The sequence below is a fragment of the Pleurodeles waltl genome, chromosome 5, assembly GCF_031143425.1.
Source record: "Pleurodeles waltl isolate 20211129_DDA chromosome 5, aPleWal1.hap1.20221129, whole genome shotgun sequence".
Lineage (NCBI taxonomy): Eukaryota > Metazoa > Chordata > Amphibia > Caudata > Salamandridae > Pleurodeles > Pleurodeles waltl.
Genome location: NC_090444.1, coordinates 1771251695 through 1771271107, shown reverse-complemented (window position 1 = coordinate 1771271107; position 19413 = coordinate 1771251695). Strand labels below are relative to the sequence as shown.

Genomic DNA, 19413 nt, shown 5'->3' with positions numbered 1-19413 from the left:
ACAAACTCACATACAGTGCACGCCTTGCCCCGTGTGCCAACACGCACACATGCATGCAGTCTACCCCGTGGTGTGACTAAACCTGAGGACCCCCTTTGCAAAATATAGGGAGTCCCCCCACCCCTACCCAATCAGGAGCTTTTAGGCTTGGGGCCCCAACACCAGTGCACAGTGCAGCCCTGCCAAGTGTCACGCATCTCACGTTAGAATAAAGCATTTCTGGTCATTTTCCCGCATTACCACGGAGGTCCTGAAGTGCTGTTAAACTTTCTTGTTCCAGTTTCTTACGTTGCTTGGTAAGCTCCGAGTAGTATTTATCAAAGGCCACAAGGTAGCGCTGGTGTACAACGGGAGGTATAGGATTCTCGTTATATTACGATATTTATATGGTTCCCTTGTCTTCATGGCTTGATTTTGCTTGCAAGGAAGCGTTTCAGCCGTTGAAATGTCACTCATAATTTACACTGAAATTATGAAAATGTCACACATAGCAATCTGAAACCTTGGCAGTGCTGAAGGGCTGTACAGTGCTGAGGGGCCCGTGGAGTTGCCCCCCCCCCCCCCCAACATTAACTAATCTCCTAACTCATGCATCCCTTTAGAGTCTCAGCTCTGAGCAAGGCCGTCTTTCTCTGTTGAACTAGTATTTCATCGGCACGCACCGTCACGTACTTTTTGGAAATTCAGCACAAACATTGTCAAGATGGCTGACCACTGCTATTGGCTTTGCCAATGTCCATGCAATTTAAAAATCATCCGGCAACTACTTCAGATAACAGTCAGCATAAAGCTGTGGCCGAGACTCGCTGTGAGCTGTATCACATACAGTGAGCACTGCCAGTGGTTCCAGTTTTGGCTGATGAGTGTCTTAAGTACTTGTACAGCTAAGTTACCTTGTTAGGGCCTGATTACAAGTATAGGTGCTATTTTTCACACCTGTTAAACAATGATAGCACAGGATTCGTTATTTATATAGTACATTAAATATCACCCAGTGCAAGTTTCTGGGGAATAACATGTATATTTTGGTGTTTATTCCAAATGTGAGGTATTTAGCGCATACAGTACTTGTCGGATGCGTTAAATAACACTCAGATTGTAATTCCGACCTATTTTACGCACGGGTCAGAAAAAAATAATGACTGCCTCTTAATCAGGCTCTTAGAAAATAGTATATGGCTGGTTGTCACACGAACTTTCAGGACGTGCTGCTCTTGGCCAGAAATATAGCAGCGTTTGTAGACATAGCTAAAATATACAACTAAACAGAATACAATAACATACAAAAAGCATCACAATACTACCATTAAAACATAACATGGAATATCACAACAAATCAGTCAAAACAGATTGCATCGCAAAAACTGCAGCACAACAAGACAAACTCACATTTCAGATAGCAGCATAAAAACAACAGAACACATCAGCTCCCTAACAAAATGCCGCACAACAAATGTGAACAAACGTTCTTGGCGTACGTAACTACCTCCAGAACCAGTTTTTGTAATACTGTGGTAAGAGGTGTTTGGAGCAAGCACTGTCTTAAAAGCGCCAGGCAAAAACTATTTGCTATCCGACCCTTGTTTTAACTCTGCGCTTCTAGTGCCTGCTTTATGTGATAGGGTCATCGGGTTCCTTCAATGGGAAGCCTTACAAAGGGACGCACTGTGCCTGCACAGTGCAGGAGGCTGGATACACTCTGAAGTGTTAACGAGCCCCGTGTGTAAAGGTCTCTTAGGACATGCACTGTTTCCAGGGCTCTGTCCTACTTAAATGACAAACCGTGTCTTTTTTTCAATGGGTACAAATCCCAGGGCTTGCAATACTTTTGATCCTCACTGTATGGGCTGATGTGAAGTGTGTAGGCTCCGAAGAGAAGTCCAGCAGGACCTGACAGCGGAGAGGTGCTTTCCTTTGAACTGAGTCTCCTCTCAGTGCTTTGGAGCTGAGGATATCGCTGTACGGGCTGCACTTTGGCTTGTGAACAGCTCAATATAGACCATTCCTGGGGGACACTGTTTGCATCATCTGCTGATCCACACAGTTCTCTCATAGACACCTGCATCTCTCTAATCTGCAGTTCACCAGTCTCTGCAAGAGTAGAGTGCTTTGTGGGTGATACCTAAGCCTCATGCTAAAGCTTTAGTGTATTTATTTTCGTGGTAAGATTTCATGCCCATAAAACAGGCAAGGTTTTCTCCACCCATGGCAAAGTGGCATTTTACCAACTCCCCATCCACCTTGCTCCCTTCGGAATCACAATTGCCCCCAAGTACATATAACCCCCCCAAAAAAATAGTAGCGTAGCCAACTCCTATTTGCCAAAACCAGGCACAACCAGTCACCCTAAGAGTCTCACTCCCAGTTACATGTGAGCAACAGACAGTTCATAGGAAAGCCATGGCAAAAGTCTGTTTAGGCCATGAGAGCCAAACCTGAATAAACAATAAAAAGGGTTTAATTTCCGGGATCTGCATATCCTGTGTAGTCTCTCCCGTTACTCAGATGGCACTGACTCAGGCCCCAGGCAGCAGAGTAATCCCTCAAGTTACAAAAACACTTAGGCTTAGACCTCACTCATTAGAGATATCTGATCATGGTGCACAAATAAGACTCTAAATATAAACTCCAGAGACATCTGCCAGTGTGAGAATGGTGTGTTTCTGATCAAGGTGAATAAGGTGTGCCAAGACGTGTGCACTGCTGCAGGTTTTGACCCTCGTCTCTTTCTGCCACGGTAATTCTTAGCCATTGACAATGACCATAAGAACCAATCTTCGTCCATTCAGAAACTGGAGTCAGCCCTCCTTTAATCCCTCCTTCCTCCTTAGAGGCTACCTTATGAGGCGAGGCCAATGTCAAAACGTTCCATGGTGCTGATTTAGGACTCAAGTAAAACACACTTTCCAAGCAAGCATGTAGTATGACCAAGAGTACTTAATAAAACAATGTACTCGCAAGAAGTACATCCTCAGTTCATAAGAATCCTCCTGTTAAACACACAATATCCAGAAATACAAATACATATGTTAATAAAATAGTAGATCCCTCTAAGGAGGCTGGATGGTCTTGCAGAAATTGGATAAGACCATTTATTCATAATCAGCTGTTTTTGTTGGCATGGTGCAGATGTCACTGCTATGAACAGTTATACAGACCTGATTGAGGTGTTTGGTAGAGAGATCCTGATCAATTTTCATGGCCACCCTATTTGATTTACAAAATTTAGAAAGTGACATATACCACCAAGGATAGTTTCTGCGCTTGGGAAAGGCATACAAGGAATGGAGATGAATGAGTAACATTCCCGGAGAATAAGTCAGTCAAATAGTTTGGTTGAGACTGTTTATAGGAGCCCACCTTTTTGTAAGCGAGTGAATGATGTCAGAGCCTTGTGATATGCAGAACACAAAGTCATGCAGTTGCGCTTGGGTGATGAGGCAGTCGTAAGCTTCTGACCAAAGGGAGCAGCATTGAGGATAGTCTGTAAACCACCACATAACCTCCCTAAGTCTAATAATAAGCTAGTTAACCATACAGCTGGGGGAAAAGTTGAGTTTTCAAGGGTTTCCTGAATTTGAGGAATCCATTTTTGACTCTTAGATTTGGTGGTAGAGCATTCCACAGGGAAGAAGCTTGACTGTTAAAAAGATTTTCTGCTACATTTCCTAAGATTATTCTTTGTAGAACTTTGGCTTCTTGTTTGTTGGGAGAAAGTAATAAGCATGTGGCATTGTTTGGCCAGAGTGAAATGAACACATTCCCCCAAGGGAAAGCAATACAATCACCCCACACACTCTCAGTCAATGAATCTCTCAAATGATCAATCTAAAAGCAAAGGAATCTAAGGTATATATTTAATATAATCCCAAATCAAGACCCAATATCATAATGATCACAAAGCAAAACCATCAATCAAACCATCTATAAAACCAATCAAATCCAATAAAAGGGAGACAGAAAAAGGACATATACAATAGTCTATTAAAATGAAACTGTCCCAATTCTGGTAGATATAGGCCAATCAATTGTTGTCATCAATCATTGTTCGATACCGGCCTCCTCCTGTGGGCCTAGTGATGCTATATTTTATCACTGGGCCCACAGGAGGAGGCCGGTCGAATGTTAGACAGGATATGACGGGAGGCACAAATTTATTCAATCACAAAAAATAGTTAATATGCAGGAAGTAAATGCTTATCAAGTTTGACTCAGCACCAGAATACGTACAGCAGGTAAACCAGAGGTAGATTAGGGCTGCACATATCTTGCACACAGGCATAGCCATGGCTCACCACCTAGTGTGATGGTCATTTTTTACCTTGTTAGTTTGGCGTGTGGAAAGGGCACAGTGTTCTAATGCCATCTAATGGTAAATGCAGCCAAAAACTGGTGCCTGGCAACTGAGAGAGGCAAGCAGGCAACCACCCAAGAGCTTGTGTGACTCAAAATCAATGCACTGTGAAGAGATTAGTGCAACCGAGTATACCTAAGGTCACTGGGTGCTGGCACCCATTAGCAAAGAGTGATTTCCTTTAGAAATTAAAATAATAGTCATTGTCACTTCCTACACCGACCTATAAAGGTTATTGTGTGCTGCCTACACCTTAATATGAGACAGAGGGAGTCAATTGCTTTTGAAGTTATTGTTTATTATTTCTCATCTATTAATAATGTATGTTAAAATAAATACAAGCTGATCATGGTAGCCCAGCATAAAGACAGGGGCTGTTTATCAGATTAATCCAGAAGAAGCATAGGATATCCTCTGTTAGTCCAGCATAAGAAAGGTTGCTTCTCACTATGTTAGTAATGTAGGAGTCTAGGGACAGTTGCTCAGCAAGAGAAATAGACCAGCTAACCATGTTAGCCATGTGGTGGAAAGGAACTGCTGACCATGTTAGTGTGGCACAAGAAAGCAAGACACAGAGCATCTTGCCAAGTGCAAGAGAGTCAATGACTATGTTAGTCGAGCAGGAGAAGGTGGATGGCCATATCAGATGCATGGAAATGGGTTAACAGATCATATTCGCTGAGCACAAGAAGTATCAATGACTATGGTAGCCCAACATAACAAAGGAAGCTCCTGATTGTGCTAGGCCAGAGCAAGCAAGAGAGTCGATGAATATGTTAGCAAAGCATAAAAAGTGAATCACTGACAATGTTTATAAAGCATAATAAAGGGATCCACTGACTATATTAACCATCAGAAGGTGTGGAGCGGCCGATCAGAGTAGACCAGCCATGTCCACTCTCTTGTCTATGCAAGCATAACTTTAGTGTCTCTGATAAAATATATGCTCCTCACACTACAGAAAGAAAAACCTTGGACTCTGTCCTTCCTGTCCAAAAAACTAAGCCAGCTGATGTTATGAAGCTCACTGAGGTTCCAGCAGAATCCGCCCCCTTGAAGACTATCTTTCTCAACCCGGCGAAAGAGGAAGATCGCATACACCTCCAGCAGAACTCCGGTGAAGAGGAGGGCAAGGAGAACAATGGAAGGGTATGTGAGTGTTCGCAGGATGATGAGTGTCACCTTCAAGATAGTAATGGGTTGCCCGTGTATGATACAACCTCCTATTGTATGCCACCTACATCCGATGATTTGGTTTGAACACAATATCAGCAAGAGACCAGAATGGATACAAAAAAGGCACCCAGCAAAGGATTAGGGTTTACGGCAGTCTGGTAGACCACACTATGACATGTTATTTGAACAGGGTTGGAAATCTTGCACCTCCTGACTTGTATCTGAATCTAGCTTTATAATGGCCCCCTTCTATACTTCCACCACCAACCGCAGCATATCTCAATGAGGTCTTGTGATGTGGCCATGAATAGGACCTTGATGATCATAGCTGACAGTCAATGGAGATCATTTACATGCAATTATTATGGGGTAGCTTATTCCACAGGGTAGCTTTGGATGACTAGGCATGTCTAGTCCTTGCGAAGCGCTATATTATGGGTAGATTACAGAGACGAGAGTTGGTGAGTCCATCACACTTGATCATAAAAAGAGAATTGGTGGAGCCCAAGAGCTCATGCATAAAATTGTAGTTGTTGTGAAGAGGACTCCTCAAGGATAGACAAGTATGCAAGGCTACCATTTGGCCCACCAAACCCTAATCTGCTGCAATCTTAGTGATCACAGCACAAAACTTGAACAAAAGACTAGCATAAATGTCAATGGTCTTGTGAAGCCACCTTTTGTAAGGTAAAAATACATTCATCATGTTGGCATAACAATAAATGCTTAATCATATTGCTGAGGACCAAGAACTTGCATTTAAGTCTTACTCGCGGTCTTTTCCACCTGCAGATCAATTTCACCATATCCAAGTCTGCTCAGGACAAGATGCGCCAGAAGCGGATGGAGGAAATGGAGTACCTCACAAAGGAGAGAGACAGGCAATGGTCCCACCTTCAGCTGAGGGATCGACTGCAGAATATGGACCCTGGAGGTATCATACAAAATGGTGAGACACTAGTATTGAGTTGTTGATTGGCTGGCTGTTTTTTTTTCTCTTAATCCCTTTATGTCACTGTTAGAAATTGGGTTGTTGGTTGACTGGGGTGTGAACCTTAGTCAAACAGCAACCACAATCCTAATCAGGGTAAGTGCCAGGCAAGCCCTAAATTAACCTTTGCTCACCCTCTGGTAGCTTGGCACAGAGCAGTCAGGCTTAATTTATAGGCAGTTTGTAAAGTATTTGTACAACACTTCAAACAGTGAAAGCACCACACAAAACGAATACACACCAATTTAGAAAAATAGAGTAGATCTTAATAAATAAAACAAAATCAAAACGACAAAAATCCAATAAATAGAACTTGAGTTAAGAATTTTTAATGATTAAACTGTAAAATGGCGCTTAGAAGCAAGAAGCGCCACCTTGGGGTATCTGGTTGGGCCGGACAAAGTCGAAAGTTCAGGATGACCGCAAATGAGTGCCGGCCTGCAACAGGGACCCAGTTAAGCACACTGAACCAATGTACCTTAAATCCTGGTTGTGGAGTATTGCGTCAGAAATGAACCATGCAGTAGAGGTGATGCATCAATTTTCTCCATGCAGCAGATGCACCAGGATTAGAGTGCGAGTTCCTGCTGCATTGACGTCAAGGATCCAGGCGCTGGGGCTTGTGATGCAAAGACCAATGTCGAGGAAGTGTTGTGCAGTCGAGGTGATGACTCAGTTCCGCTGAGCGCACAGACTGCAATGTGGAGAATCAGCAGCGGTGTTGAGGTTAATGTAGACAGGGATGCAAAGTCCTTGCGCCAGAAAAGCGCAGCAGTGGTGGTTTTGAAGGTGTTGCACCTATTCTGTTCCATGCAACAGCAGAGATGCGTCGATTCTGCTCCTGCAGCAGAGGATGCATCGGTTACCCTGGAGCAAACACATTAGGCCCACTTACAGGGGTCCAGGACTGGGGTGGCATCACTTGAAAGGCAGACTCGCGGATGGCAGAGCCCAGGTACAGGAGCAGGGTTGTTGGAAGTCTTTTATGTCGTTGTGACTTCAGATCAGGAGGCCAGCCAGCTAGCCCTTGGAGTCACTCTGGGTTCAAGTGATGCAGGTCCAGTCCTTCTCACCCAGGCAGGTGAACAGCCACCGACGACATCCGATCACTTCTAGACCACGGCCACGCTGCAGCACTCTTACTCCTTGACCTTTGAGCAGCCTTCTACACGGTCTCTCACACTGTGCACCAGACTCCATGACGTAGGAATCCGTGGAACAGGCCTGAAATGGATCTACTCCTTCCTCTCCGGAAGGACTCAGAGGGTCAGGCTCCCTCCCTACACATCTAAACCCACAGGAGTCAGCTGCAGAGTTCCCCAAGGATCCTCTCTGAGTCCAGCTCAGACACACAACTCATCATTTCCCTCACCGAAGACCCAGACACGGCCGAAAGGAATTTCTACTCTGGAATGGAAGTCGTCACCACCTGGTTGAGAGAAAGCTGCCTCAAGCTCAGCTCTGACAAGACAGTGCTCATCAGCTTTCGGAAACGACACCTCAGCATGGGACGACTCCTGATGTCCCACATCTCTCAGCATCCCGCCTCCATCGACTGAGAACACCAGCAACCTAGGCATCATCCTCAACTCCTCCCTATCTATGACCCAAAGGTAAACTCAGTCAACTCCTCCTGCTGGCACACCCTCTGCCAACTCCGGAAAATGTTCAAATGGATCCCAGCAGACTGCCGCAGGGCAGTCACCCACGCCTTAGCCACAAGCAAGCTTGACTACGGCAGCGCTCTCTAAGCCAGCACCACGACGAGAAATATCAAAAAGCTGCAACTCATCCAGAACGCCGCTGCCAGTCTTGTCCGTAACCTCCCATGCCAAGAACATATTTCCCAGCACCTGAAGACCCTCCACTTGCTCCTGATAGAAAAACAAATCACCTTCAAGCTACTCACAAACACGTACAAAGCCATACGCAATGACGGACTGGCATACCTGAATCACAGCTTCTCCTTCCACACCCCCGCCAGATCACTCCGCTCCGCTCAACTGGCCACTATCGCTCGCATTAGAAAAACTACAGCCGAAGGACCATACTTCACCTACATCACAGCAAACAGCTGGAATGACCGGCCCCTAGACCTCAGACAAAGCCCATCGCTCACCATCTTCTGGAAAAACCTCAAGACGTTACTCTTCGGATGAGGCTCCACCCCGCGCCTTGAGACCCTCACGGGTGAGTAGCCGCACTTTACAAAAACGGATTGATTGAACAGCAGGCAATACAGCAGCAGAGCAGGCAGAAGTTCAAAGCAACAGTCCAGCAGAGTGGCAGTCCTTCAGCAGCACACCAGCCATTCTTCCTTGGCAGAGTATTAAAAGATCCAGAAGTGTACTGAGTTGGTGGTGCCAGAGGTTCAGTAATTATACCTATTTTGCCCTTTGTGAAATGGGGGAGACTTCAGAGACAGGCCTTTGCAGTGCACAGAGATCCTGCCCTTCCTGCTGTGGCTCCAGACTCACTACAGGGAGGTATGCAGCCCTTTGTGTGGGGACAGAAGAAGGCCTATTCATCCTCCCGCGATGGCCCATCAAGTCACACCTAAGTTCCCAGTCTGTGGGGCGCGCTACACGAAGTCCAGCTGTCACCATAAGTTGTGATTTTAAATTGTGATTCCAGAGACACCAAATTCAAAGCTTATCTCTTCCAGATTTTGAATTACATTTACAAGATGTAATATGGCTATCCCAATGTTGTCCTATGAGAGGGATAGGCCTTGCGGTAGTTAAAACGACTTTGGTAGTTTTTCAATACCAGGTCGTGAACAACTTAAAAGGTACATGTCCTGCCTTTTAAATACATTGCACCCTGCCTTCTGGGATGTCCAGGGCCAACCTTGGAAGTGACTTATATGTATAATAAAAGGGAAGGTTTGGGCCTGGAAAAAGGGTCACTTTGCCAGGTCGACATGGCAGTTTGAAACTGCATATGCCAGCTCTGCAATGGCAGGCCTGAGACATGGTTAAAGGGCTACTTAAGGGGTGGCACAACCAGAGCTGCAGGTCCACAAGTAGGATTTAATTCATTTGAAGATTGTTATACAAAGGAATGGCTTACTTTTAAGTGTGGTCAACACAACAGTCCATGTCTGGGAAGTTTAAAAGTCCAGCAAAAAAGCTGATTGTTTGTCAATATCACTAGAAATCTCATTCTGTATCTAACCTGCTGTTTTGTTCTCATATAACCCTCTTTCTAGCTACCCACAACTCTCTTCTTTTCCTTGCTCACTGAATAAGTTCTGTTTCTGATCCGTTCACAAATTTGTGAAAATCAGGACCACTAAATTAATATATAATTTTTACTTTGCAACTTAGCAGTAAACTATGCTTGCCATGTTAATTCCACATGATAGAATCCATTTACAGATGCATTTACACAATATTTTAAATATGGCATACTGTTTTTAAATCTGATTTCATGTCTGTTTTATAGCAATCTTTTATTGTGTAGACTGGCGCAGATTGGGGAAACCTGTTTTATTTGAAGACAAAAGAAAAGGGACAATTTTGAGGAACTCCTTGACCAGCGCCTAGAGGCAAGCTTAGCGACTTACCCCAAAGAAGGTCCAAAATAGTGTAGTGCAACATTTTCCCATCATCTTGTTCCCAAATCAGCACTCTCAGTCCAGTGCAGTAGTATTTTATAACGTCTTTACTGATTCCCACTGAAAATAATCCATATTTTTGTGGCATGGTGGCCAGTTTCAGTGCTTCCTCCTTTTGAGAAGCTGAGATAATTAATGAGTTACATGAGAAATGTCTTTTTGACTCTTGCCCCGATGAAGGCCTCTCTAAATTGCAACACCGGGGTTGAAATATTGACACAATTTATGTTTTGATTTGACCCTTCTTAATCTAGTGCAAACAGAGAGAACAAAAATATAATGATCCTTCATGTAGTCTGATATTGAACAGCCAAAACGGATGTTTTTGTGTGTGTGTTTATTTATTTTCACATCTTCACTTTCTCACAGTTCACAAGCCTTATTGCGACATCCTCCAGTCATATAGCTCCACTTAAGTATGTGCTTTGTAGAGTTAAAAATATGACCACAAGAAGTGTATCTTTGGTTGTGGTCCTGAATCATCTTTGTAAGCAATGGCATTTCTGTATGATATCAGTGGAGTTGTTCGATTCATTTAATGATCACTTGATTTGAAAATATATTTTATGAGTGACTCTGAAGGAATCATTGTTTCCACAGAGCCATCCAGCATAGAAAGCAGCACTAAGACTGAAGTCCATCAGGAAAATACCAATCTGGCCCTGATGGCACGATTTTGAACAAAGATTAAAAACAGAAAAGACACAACTTATTTTGTCTGGTAATTGTATGAATGAATTTGGGCTCATACCCAGCTATTTTAGTGTTAGCGTAAAATATGATTTTCTCAATCATCTTAACTCAAACATAAAAGGTGGGATGTTTTGGCTATGAAAAGGGTGAGGTACTTTCCAGAATTTGCGACATCAGAAATGAAACTTAGCAGCATGTTGTGACTTGTATTTAGTAACAAAGACATGCTTGTTTTTATCACCTCCAGTTCTGTGGAAGAACAAAGAAGTCTCTGTAGTTCTTCTCCAGGGAATAGTGACTTTCTATTTCCTTTATTTGCCTACTATCATAGCTATTGCATTGTTCTGCTATAAGAACTTATATTTTAGAAGCTTGCAAATGTTAGGAGTGAAGTCCTGAAAGTTACACAGTTTGGCAAATTTAAGGTACTATGCAAACACTTATCAATCAATAGAATTTGTAGAGTGTGGCTGCTTCATCCTTGAGGGTCTCGAGGCGCTGGCGGGACAAACTGCCAGTTCTTCTTTTGGTTGAACATCCAGGGCTTGAGATTCTTCCTGAACTGCTGGAGCGATGGTGAGGCTCTGAGGTGCAGGGGGAGGTCGTTCCAGGCCTTAGATGCCAGGTGGGAAAGGGAATGGCCTTGGCTGTTCTCCTGGTGGATGTGAAGTGTGGCTGCTAGGGAGAGGGAATCAGAGAGGAGTTTCCTTACGTAATCTGGAAGCTTCCTACATGGTGTGCTACATATTTGCATGTGAAGTGGGCATTGATGCATGTTCCACCTAATGATCAGCTTATTTATTTTAGTTTTTTATGTCACATAGTTCACGTAAACATTGTAACTCAGCCATTTCCATCCATTTCAGCAAACAACTAGTCAAATTGTACCGCTGGCTCTCATTATCCTAATGAGGCTGCTGGATTTGGGCAGCAGCATCACTTGAATTGTGGGGAACTGAGTCCAGTCCCACACCATGTGACAACTGTCTGCCTAATCCGTTTTAGGCCAGCAAGCAGTGCCTCATCTCCCCCAAGAGCAGAGATGATTTGTTGCAACCGGGCGCATGACATAATGACTTTTCAGGGAAATCGTGGTGGATCAGATCTCATCCATTCAAAGACAAACAGAGGCAGGAAATGGTTCAATGAGATTTATTGAACCAGCTGAGTCTTGGATAAGATGGCATGACATGCAATAAGTAGAATGATGAAACATACTAGAAGCAAATTGGTGACAAGGAAAGTTAAACACATAGGTTGCACCTTCATAGTGTGTCACTATGCACACTATATGCAATTTCTACCTAAGTTATGTTAGAGCACAGCAGGATAAACCGTAATCCGCCCTTCAGGATTTCCCTCTGAGAAGATATCATCCCTCATACCTGAATATGACAGTGATGAAGATGCCTGTTGTCTGTAGAGACACCACCCCTATGCGGAGCCAGGGACCGGTGGTCCAGCGAGCAGCTGTAACAAAGTCTGACAGCATGCAGTCATGGTCATTGGCTGGAACTTCCCTATGTGTATGGGACAGGGATTTTTTTTAATAATGAAACAGGTCATGTTCTGAGAAATGTCCTTACGTAAGGATACGTGTGTTTCTGTGAACGTTAGAGATGTACCACTTGTGCCGAAAATCCTATCTTGCTGCAGCCTTGAGGAAAGCACAGAGTGAAAAGAATATTGTGCTAAGAAATGTTATGCTTTCCTAGGTGAAAGAGCAACTAGATAAAGAAAATAAAACACCACCACGAATGTGGCCTAGTTGCTAAAATAACGTGCCCAGAGACATCACTAAAATGGCTATACTTGTGCCTATTCACAATTTATTTTGGATTATGTAAAGAAGTACTTTTATAGTACCTTTGTATGCACTCCAACATGCTGTTGTGCCTTTTTTGCACATTTACTAATAGGGTATTGGATTTTTAGGGACCGATTCACAAAGGCATGTAAGAGTATGTAAAAGAGAACTCATACGGTACTACCTCCTGTACTCATTATTCGGCCCCTAAACATCCAATACCTTATTAGTAATAGTGCAAAGAGAGTGCAGTTCTTTTTATTTGTATTCATTGCTTACTCATAAATACTTTTTTGATTCAGCCCTACAGTTATTTCTAAACAGAGTATTTGAAGGTAGTGTATTTTTCCATTCTAATTCTAAATTGTAGATGTTTAGTATGGTGGAAGAAGGGTAGACTGGATAGAAAGGTAGACTGGATTCTGTCTATGAATATTTGTATGAAGTGTAGTGTTCGGTTTAGTCCTTCTGCTAGCAAAGGGGATGGAGAGCAGGTCTGTAAAACATCAGGATCAATGCATATACCAAGTGGCATTTTCTTATCCTTTCCCATAGTTCCCATATCTCACTATAACCCTTCTTCAAAAGATTCTAGAACCCCACATCCTGGAGCCTCATCAGTCCACCTCCTGCCCAAGATGTGGCACCGAGGCTGCCCTCATTAGAGTTTAGGATGACATTTTGGCACATGTGAGCAATAGCTCGCTGACCATGCGCTATCCCTCTCGATCCCCACCCCCTTTTACAAAGGATCACATCTAGACTCCTTGAAGGGAATTAACAGATATGGCTATTTCACGACCTCTTCTGAAATTACTGCTGTTTTTGTTGAGTGACGGAGAATAACCAGCAGCTGTTTCTTCCCAAGGGCGGTGGAGTGTCTGCCCCTGCACCCACTGCGAGCCAGCAGGCAAAAATATTTAATTGCTATTTTATTTTTACCGATGTGCGCAATACACACTACAGCATCCCAGGGACAGGCTGGGCCTGTCCTCTGCTGCAGATTAGAAGCAGATGACTGAAGCAGGGCTGATTTGAAGGACTGTTATGCGCAGGCCAAAGTGACATGGGCACTTTGAAGCTCTCCACTCAGCTGTCTTAAGATAGCTGGGTGGAGACTAAGCACAGGCCTCCAGGACCTGAAGCGCATCCGGCCAGCCTGCTCCATCCAATCCAAGTGCTTCTCTCATGCTGGTTAACAACATGAGAGCAGCATCTGGATAGGTTAGGGGAGCACTCTTCCTCTGTCAGACAGCAGTAGAACACCGAGGGGTAGGCGCAGCCTGTGGGTAAGTGTTGTTTTATTTTATTTAAAAATGTGTAATGCATGTATGTGTAGTGCTTGTGTTTATCTTCAGTTAGTTTCAGCGTTTCTTTGGGCTTTTGGAGGGAGGGGATGTTTTTATTTTGTTTTTGTTTGGGAAGTTGTGGGGCACTTCACTCACCCCACCACGTTCAAAGGGTACCAGCTGCCCCTGAGAATAACAGGGCAGTGTGAGCAGTCTAGGCCTTTTCCTCTCAGAATCTACTTCAGGTGCCTGAGGAGTCTCTTAGCACTGCATGCCTGCACCTTCTGCTTTTCCCACCCTTTGCTCATGCCCTCAGTTCACGCCTACCACGCAGCCCATTCATCCCTTTCAGTATGAGCTATTCTCTCTTCATTCCATTCCTCATGCAGCCACCCTTGCCTCATCCGAAACGTCACACAAAGGCATGTATTTTTATTCCAAACCCCCATGAACTCCAGCTTCTAATTTGTTTCCCTCACCCCCTTCTTTTTTTGCTCAGAATCTGTTTATTAGATTTTTGTTAAACATTACAAGTCCAGTAACTTGTTATGAACACCTACAGAAGTGATTGCAATGCATTTATCAATTGGAGACATATCTTAGCTTCACATAAACGCCAAGTGCCTTCCCACATGAGACTAAAAGTCCAAACTGAGGGCAGCTGGGAGAGTCTATTTGGGGGAGGTAGAGCTGTGTGACAGCACAGAAGGCATCATTAAGCATACAGGCAGAAACAAAGAGAGAGGCCCTGAGGTAGGGGCTGGTTAGCATGTGATCACCGGGGTCAGGCTCGTGGGGAATTGATGTGCCCTCCAGGATGTGGAGCAGGATCAAAGGGCCGACTGGACCAACCTGAAAGAGGGATAAACAAGAAAACTAGAACCAAACTGGAGAAAAGGGGGAGGGTTCTTCCATTTTGCAGGACCAATGAATGTGGAAATAATCAGTAGGGGCAGCGGGTATACAGAGATGATCCTCGTGGGGGGACACCCAGGAGGGCTAGAGAGGAGAGGGTTTGAGGGAAAGGGCCATGCCCCATCAGCGCTCGGGACCGCCGCAGCACTGGGGTGGACAATTAATCAAACAGGTGGAGAGCTCTGAGCCTATGAGGCATGAAGCACAGCTGTTCAAGTCAAAACATGTAGTCAATGAGGGGTTGCCAGAGGCGGGTGAATTTCTTGTTGGTGCACACTGTCTTGTGTAACATTTGTTCCATAGCAAAGGTATGCCATAGTCACGTGAATCAGGCAGCCACTGAGGGAAGGGACGAAGTCTTCCACCTCAACGCTATAAGTTGCTTCGCTGCTCCATTCATGTGGCGACCAGGTACCAGTCTGCATAGGTCAATGCCTCAAGTGTGACCGATCGAATCCCTAAGATAATTGTACAGTAGTCTGCCCGAATGGGAAAGCTCAGCGTGCCCTTAATGTGACTTAGAATTTCCTTCCAAAGCATAGTGATGGAAAGGCATGACCACCAAATGTGTTGGAAGTTCCCAACCTGTGTGCTGCACCTGCAAGTATCTGCGGAGGCAGCGAACATCGTGTGTAAGCGTACGAGTGTAATACAATTGAAGCATTAGTTTATAGGCTGATTTGTGTTGGGAGAAGACCATGTGGGTCTTACGGATCTCGTGCCACAGGAGTTCCCATCGTTTTCTGGGATATGCCGATTGCTACCTTTTTCCCATTTCGAATACTCCCCTACCTGATAAGGGTGGCGGAGGAGAATGCGAGACTGTTTGAAAAACATTTAGTGATAAGACCCTTAGAACCCTCAAAGCCATGCACCAGGGTCTTGAAAAGGGTAGAAGGTCGGGTGGCACCTGCCGCATAGAGGTGGGGGAGCGGGTGGGTAGCACAGTGGCAAAGCTGGAAATACTGGTGGCAAGATATTTAAGGGATGGCGAAGTAAAGTTTGCACTGCTCAAAGGATTTGATGGTCGGACCTAGAAAGAGACCTTGCAAGGTCCTGCATTCACTCCTTTCCCACTCCTAAAAAAAAAGCCTGAGATGAGGGCGGGCATAAAGTCCCGGTTGCATGCTATCAGAGTGTTCGGGGAAGGGTAAAGAGGTGAGACCTATCCCATTTGTCAGCCTATCCCATATCTCCAAGACTGTACGGGTCAGGGTCACCAGGTATGCATTTCGGGGGCGGTGTTGTCGCAGGAGCCATCCTAGATCCCATAGTGGTCTTCAGGTTACCACCTGGTCAATGCGCAGCCAGTGTTTTTCGCTTTCTTTGACTATCCATTCAGATAAATAGCACAGGTGGGCACTCACTACTATGAGTAGTCTAAAAGATTGGGGCATGCAAGGTCCCCCGGTTCCGCTGCAACACCAACAAGGAATTCAAGATACTTGGTTGTTTTCCCTTCAAACTAAAGGATCAAAGATGCTTCTGCATGGCTTTAATGTCTCCAGATGGGACAGACATGGGGAAGGACTAAAAGAGATAGAGCAGTCGTGGGAGAACATTCCTCTTCACCACGTTCATGTGCCCAAACTAGGAGGCATGAAGGGACTTCCATCTCCAAAGATCCTCCAGCATAGCCCTGCGAAGTGGCAGCCAGTTGGCGCTGGACCACATCTGCAGGGATGGGCTAATGGTAAGGTTGAGGTATTTTATGGAACGGGGGCCCACTGAAAAGGTACGAGCTGTGCCAGATGCAGTACTTGCTGTGACGGGATCGTCATATTAAGTATGTGAGATTTAGTCATATTGGTCTTGTACCCAGAGACAGTTTCAAAAGCCTTGGACCACTGCTGGGAGGGAGGTCTCCGGTTCTGTTAGCAACAACAACATATCATCTGCATACAGGAAGGTCTTGTGCTGTTGTCCCCCAAAGTGTATGCCGGCTATAGCGTGGTTGTTCCTGATGCGGATGGCTAGGGGCTCTACCACAAGGGCAAAAAGCAAGCAGGATTGGGGACATTCCTGCCACATTCCTCTGTGCAGAGTGAAAGACTGGGTGGCCTGGCCATTTACCCGAACCATGGTGGTGGGGGCAGGGTAGGAAGCCGTATTGTGCTAACCAAAAGGGGATCCAGGCTGATTTTGTAAAGGACAGTGTACAGGAAGGCCCAACTGACTCCGTCAAATGCCTTTTCCATGTCTACAGTGAAGAGGCAGGCAGGGATGTTGTGAGCTCAAGCCATCTCCTGCCAGACACCTGATATTGTCAGTACCCTTGCTCTGTTGGATAAAGCCGACCTGGTTGGGGTCTCTCAGTCCCGGTAACAGGGTCTCCAGGAGGTTGGCCAACATTTTGGTGTCGATTTTTTTGCATCGGTGTTAAGCAAAGCAATGGGCCAATACGTGGTGCAAAGAGTGGGGTCTTTGCCCAGGTTAGGGATGAGCGTTATCTCAGCTGCAGGCATCGTCTGAGTGAGGTCAGTGGTGTCAGTCAAGGAGTTGTAGAGCTCAAGCATATGCTTTTTCAAGTGGAGGAGGGAGAGCTTGCATAAATAGACCAGTAGGCCGTCTGGGCCCGGCGTCTTCCTCATCGGTAGTCCCGTGAGGGTTCTACTCAGTTCTGCTGCCATGAAAGGAGCTTCAAGGTCCTGCACAATCTGAGGGGCCAAGGATGGCCAGGGGCAGCTGCTGAGATAAGAAGCGACAGCATCCGGGTCATCGTCGTCACTAGTGTAAAGGTTCTGATAGAAGGTCTGGAATACCTCCTCCTTGTCTAGCTTTTTGATAGCCAATGTGGAATCACTGGTTTGCAACTTAGAGGTATGTGAGCGGGCATGCTGCAGCCGGAGCCTGCGGGCCAAGAGAGTGCAGACCTTGTCACCCCCCTCATATTATTTTTGTTTAAGAGCTTGTAAATACCTCTCTGCCTTATTTATCCGATGTGCTGTTAACTGGCCTCTTAGTAGAGCCAGCTGGTGTTTAGCCCTTGATGTGGGGTGTTGCTTGTACAAGCACTCTGATGCACAATTTCAGCAGTGAGGTTAGCTTCAAAGACACAAACCACTTGCGTCCTGGCTACAGAAGTGGACAATATCCCACCCCTGGTAGCCATGTTAAAGCCCTCCCAAAGCATATTGGGAGAAGTATCCAGCAGGACATTGAGGGCAAAGTATTTGGCAATTGCCTCCTTAACAAAACCAATGTCTACCTGGTCGTGCAGGAGCTAGGGGTGACCATGTGAGCTCTACTTGGGCATGGTCCAAGATTGAAATGTCAGAAATCTAGGCTGTCTCAAGACCCCCTAGGAGAGAATCTGAAAAGAAGATGTGGTTGATGCTGGAATAGGACCTATGGATGTGGGAGTAAAAGGTGTAGTCCCTAGTATCTGGGTATAGATATCGCCAAGTGTCGGTCAGTCCTGCGTTAGTAAACTCCAGAAGGAACTGCCCGGACATCGCCTAAGTGCCTTACAATTGTGATGAGGTCCTATCTAGATCAGGGTCCCAGATTAAATGAAAGTCTACCCCAACTATTAGGTCACCTCATGCGGGACCCAGTTGGTCCTTGAGTACCCTGCACAGAAAAGCGTCTTGAGCATGGTCTGGGAAGTACTCATTAAGAAGGGTCATCACCAATGTCCCCATCTCCACCGTAAGGGTTAGAAACCGCCCTCTTGGGTCACTGGAATTCTTCAATACCGAAGTAGAGAACCATTTATTAAAGAGGATGGCAATCCCTGCTGCTTTGGTAATGGTGTATGCACAATGTTGGCAAGGGTAGCAGGGATGAGCCATGCTATGGCAATCCCCCTGGAGCAAGTGCATTTCCTGTAAGAAAATAATATTGGGGTCCGGCTGTAGGAGATAACACAAAACACGTTTCAGCTTGCATGGGGAATTAAGCCCTCTGACATTTATGGAAAATAGTTTAACATTGAACAAAGAATTCATGACCCAGGAAAGGTGTGTAGTCTGCTTTGAAAGCGGTGTAAAAGCTTGTGTGGCTAAACTGGGGGAGAATGGTGCCTCCCCACCGCCCCTCCCAACAACATCCCAAAGTTGCACAGATAGGAGGAGAAAAAGCAGAGAGAACTGAACCAGGGTGTGAAAGGTGGGCCAACAAGGTTGGCTTCTCCATCAGTCTCCAAACCCACCTTTATCTATGAAGGAGTCACCCTTGACAGAGCAAAGTCCCTTATGGGTCTGGGAGGCGGCAACCGGGAAAGCGAGTCAGCTGCCGGTCTCTATTAAACAGGGGCCTGAGGTCTCTAACAGACACTGAGACTTACAACGAGTGAGCAAATCTAAGCTTGGGCACTGTGTCAGACACAACAATGTGCACAGAATAGTCTGGCCCCAAGTTCTTGGGCGTAGCTACACGATAAAAAAAACAGTTACAGTTTACATTTTGCTGTGCCCACAAATTGACAAAGTTCAGATAAATCAAGGTATGGAGGTGGCCAAGGCGTGCTAGAGGACTGGGAAGCTTCCTTCTTCATTTTCTGCAAGTGGGATATTATGTCTGCCTTTGCTGCATGGGAAGCCTTTTTCTTACTGTTGCAGCTCATGC

The 19413-nt window shown here is 45.3% G+C and overlaps 1 protein-coding gene across 5 annotated transcripts in view; it reads left to right on the top strand.

The window, feature by feature from the left end:
- The window catches only part of TOGARAM2 (TOG array regulator of axonemal microtubules 2), a 447421-nt gene that overhangs the window by 320932 nt on the left and 107076 nt on the right, over positions 1-19413 (top strand). For all 5 annotated transcript variants that reach the window (XM_069236205.1, XM_069236204.1, XM_069236208.1 and 2 more), the window contains 2 exons: positions 5316-5503; positions 6323-6479. In XM_069236205.1, coding sequence (XP_069092306.1) covers positions 5316-5503; positions 6323-6479 — 345 coding nt within the window. The remainder of the gene's footprint in view (positions 1-5315; positions 5504-6322; positions 6480-19413) is intronic.